Below are 3,806 nucleotides of genomic sequence, written 5' to 3'. Positions count from 1 at the left end.
CGTCTGGCTCAGTCAATGTCTTTGGTAATGCCCCTTCCCTTCATTCCACGGCGGCGGCGGCGGCGGCGTTGACCCATCCCTGGGAGCTGGGAGCCGGGGGCTGGGGGCTGGGGTCTGGGAGCCGGGGTCTGGGAGACGGGAGCTGGGGGCTGGGGGCTGGGAGCCGGGGGCTGGGAGACGGGAGCTGGGGGCTGGGGGTTGGGGGCTGGGGCAGAGGCTCCTGCCTGCTTGGTGCGGACGCCCGGCATGCACAGCACCTGGGGGAGCCCGCCCTGTCGCGGGGGCCCCTCACACACACACACACACACACACACACACACACAGGGCATGGCTCTGATCTGCAGGAAAGCCCACCGTGTGACCTCCGGGCAGCTGCGGGGTGCATGTGTCCCACAGAAATGGCCAGTGTCGTCATTTTTTGGAAACTGTCTCCGCCTTCCCGGGTCAGCTGAGAATCAGAGAAACTGGCAGAAGGCCTGAGAATCAGAGACTCCTCCTGTTTCCAGGTGAAGCCTCAACCAGCTGGCCAGGAAGTCCCTTTCCAGACTCGGGCCTCTTGTCAGAGACCTGGGAATGAGGGGGGAGGGGGGGCAGTCCCAGAGTTCTCTCTTGATGCCACAGCAATGCGGGATTCATGCCCTGCGTCGTGAGGGACCACCCAGTGGTTCCTGAAACTCACCCCCCTCCAGTGACAGCACCTTGGCACTGGGAAGAAAAGTTCATCCGAAGCTGCACTGCAGGCTGGGGGATGTGCATGGGGTGTGTGTGTGTGTGTGTGTGTGCGCACGCGCCTTGTTCCAAGATGCAGCTCTTGAGTTTGGTCTCCGAGACTTTCTTCCTGCGCTGTCCATGCCCAGCTGGTGCTAAGGGCCTCTCCTGGTCTTCATCCCCCGTGGCCCTCGTTTACCGCCACTGTCTTTCTGGTCGCTGTGCCCCTGCCCTGCAATCCGGGCTGGTGGGCTGTGGTCTATCAGACCCCAGGGAGTGCGTGGGCACTTCAGCGAAGGCTGTTGCTGTCCCCAGCGTCAGAGTCTTCACTGTTTAACAGACGTGCACCCCTTCAGCCCGCAGCTCGAGAGATGTCTTTGGGGCAGGCGAAGGGTCCAGGCTGCTAGAGCAGCGTTTTGAGAAACAGTGCGTTCCAAGGAAGAAATCTTACCCTGGGCAAACTCCCTTTTTATCCAACCTCGTCAAACATCGCAAAACCACTGGGCCTTTGGTTCATTCTACAGAACCAAGGTAACTGGACGTGTTTCCTGAAGTACCCCACAGAAAACAACACACCACGACTCCACATGTTGATGCTGGCGCTGTACTCTTATTCTAAGCAGCAGCAGATCCGAGGATGGGCAGGGGTCTGCAGTACAGCCCCTCCTTCCACTTAGCTCAGGCACTACTGTCTGTCGGGGGGTGAGAGGTGGCGTTGAAATGACAGCCCTGCTGGAGGAGGGCTCACAGGAGGGGTCTAGTCTATTACCAAGAGAAGTCCAGTCCCAGGAAAAACGACTCGCAAGCACTTGAGTGCGTGAAGGCAGAGAGGAGTCTGTTCTTAGCTCTGGGTCGCCGCGTGGAGAATGCAGGGAAATTAATGCGGATTCAATTCTGATTGGATACCTAGGGCAATTCAAGCCTACTGGGCTCATCCCTTCTCAGGCTTTGCTCCGAGTCATACGGCGAGCCCTCCCCCGGCAACCCTCCAACACCCCCCACTGTCCATCCCTCTCATCAGCAGGGAACGATGGAGGAATTCTCCTGTGTCGCCTCACCAGCTCACAGCCACGGGAATAGTTAGGATGGTCCTCAAACTACTATCCACGACGCCCGGGAACACAACAGAACACAGCCCCTCTGTCGCTCCCCCTCTTCGTGGAGGAACGACACAGGACCCTGCGCTGTTCTTTCGTCTGCTCGGCCCTCCCCGGGTTTGCTGCTGGTTCTTCCCGGGTTGGCTACTATCCCTTCCACCTCCGTGGAAGGGCAGTTCCCCCTGGCCACATTCCCCACTTCCGCAGGGGAGCGGCACACCGCCGGCCGGCTCTCTGGGGGGCTGCACAGGTGTTCCTTCAGATAGATGTTCCCCTTAGATGTTCCTGGTGCATGCCGTCTCTCTCCTCCTTTATAGTCCTCCTCTGCCAATCCCAACTCGGCTGCCCACACGCCGAGTACGCTGCTCTCCTCCAATCAGGAGCAAGTCCTACAGTTTATTGGCTGAACTGGAGGCAGCTGCGTAGAAGCTGTTTTCTCCTCTCCCAGCGCCATATTGTGGGAGAGCAGATGCATAGAATAAGTCTTAATTCCAGTAACTCAGTCCAGTCCAGGTTGCTCCCCACACCCCTCCCTCCTGCAACCCACACATCTCAGCTCTACAAGCAAACCAAATGCTTTCACACGCCCAAATTCTTTGTTTCCGTTCACTACGAAGGCAATGCAGTCTCTCATCTGTTTTCCACCTAAGTTTGGGACACTGTTTTTCTTCTAGGATTTCAACCCTGAGTCTGTCGGCTCTTGTTGAAGCAGCCCAGACTCTCTCTGTGCTCCCGGGCAATCCCTGGGCCACTCAAGTCCATCCTTCCACGGGCTCTGTGGCCTCGCACTTACACTTTCCTCCAGGGAAGCTCGAGAGAGGACCTGGGAGTGGGGAGGGGCAGGAGGCAGAGGGTCAAGTAGAGAGCTACCGGGCCGGGCTGCACAGTTTGGAGGGTCTGTTTCGGGGAGCAGCGTGCACCTGGGCATGCGAGGACCCCACTGTGGGTGAGCCTGCCTGTGGAGGGCTGTGCTGACAGTCTCCCCCGGACGAGGGCTGTCCAGGACCTACCATCCTCTCTCCTCTCCAGAGCGCACGTTTCCACAATGCAGTTCTGAAAATCTCCCAGCCATGAAATCAAATGAAAAAACTGGTTCTATTTCAGTCTTGTTTGCGACTGCTGATGGTTGGGAAATTAGTAAATTGGAAAAATAAAAAAAGAAAAGAAAAATGTAATGACTTTATTAATTTCAGAAATCAGTAATTCCAAAGGCGCCTCTCCCCTGGCCCCCGCTGCCGGCCGCAGGCCCATGGTCTCCACTCCCCGGGAAGCTCGGGCTGGGTGCTCCCCTGCCCCCAGACCCTCTGGGAAGGGAAGAGCAGGTTTGGTAGATAATGATGAGGGGATCTGAAGCTTGCACAAGGAAATGAAGCTTAATGCTGCCATCTGGAAAAGAAGAGGAAGTAAAATGCAAATAAGCCAGGGAGTCTCTTTCCTATCGTCTCTGGGCGGTAGCGGGGAAGGGACAGAGCAGACCTGCACGGGCTGGGGGAACAGGACCCAGGGAAGGGACGGACACACATGTGCTCTGACAGGGGATGGAACGCATGCGTGCCACGTCCCCACTGCCGGGGCCACCAGCAGCCAGAGGATCTTCCCTCCTGTGCTCCCCAGTCGGGGGCTGGCTTGGCTGAGTGGCAGGCAGGCGTTGGCTGTCACTTCTGCTCCAAGGCTCTGAGGACCTGGATGCAGCCCCCAAACCACCATGCAGCCCTCACAGTGCCGGCAGCCACCTTGCCCTTGGTCACACACCCAGGAGGAGCGAACGGGTCCTTCCTCCACGTGTCTGTGGTTCAACTTTTAGTGTGAGCAGGATCTGAAAGAGAGAAAGGCGACTGTTGAGGGACCGCAGTGAGCGCATGGGGTCCTAGATGCTGACAGCCAGCTCTGGTTTACTTTACGTCATGGAACGACAAAGAAGCATCGGCCCAGATAAAGCAAGTCCCTCCCCCTGAAGTACAAAACCCTTCATTTTAACCCTTTGGGTTGGAAAAAGATTTC

General features: G+C 57.5%; 1 protein-coding gene across 23 annotated transcripts in view; it reads right to left on the bottom strand.

Annotated features, from left to right (window-relative positions):
- Positions 1–2,970: 2,970 nt before the first annotated feature.
- The window catches only part of TTLL5 (tubulin tyrosine ligase like 5), a 278,203-nt gene continuing 277,367 nt past the window's right edge, over positions 2,971–3,806 (bottom strand). For all 23 annotated transcript variants that reach the window (XM_070065290.2, XM_089322397.1, XM_017349414.4 and 20 more), the window contains 2 exons: positions 3,558–3,621; positions 2,971–3,191 (listed from right to left, as the gene is read on the bottom strand). In XM_070065290.2, the coding sequence (XP_069921391.1) occupies positions 3,599–3,621 (23 nt within the window). In that variant the 3' untranslated portion in view covers positions 2,971–3,191; positions 3,558–3,598. The remainder of the gene's footprint in view (positions 3,192–3,557; positions 3,622–3,806) is intronic.

The sequence above is a fragment of the Oryctolagus cuniculus genome, chromosome 20, assembly GCF_051225735.1.
Source record: "Oryctolagus cuniculus isolate XC-2025 breed Fujian yellow rabbit chromosome 20, ASM5122573v1, whole genome shotgun sequence".
Lineage (NCBI taxonomy): Eukaryota > Metazoa > Chordata > Mammalia > Lagomorpha > Leporidae > Oryctolagus > Oryctolagus cuniculus.
The sequence above is the reverse complement of the archived record's forward strand: the minus strand, read 5'-3'. Positions and strand labels throughout refer to the sequence as shown.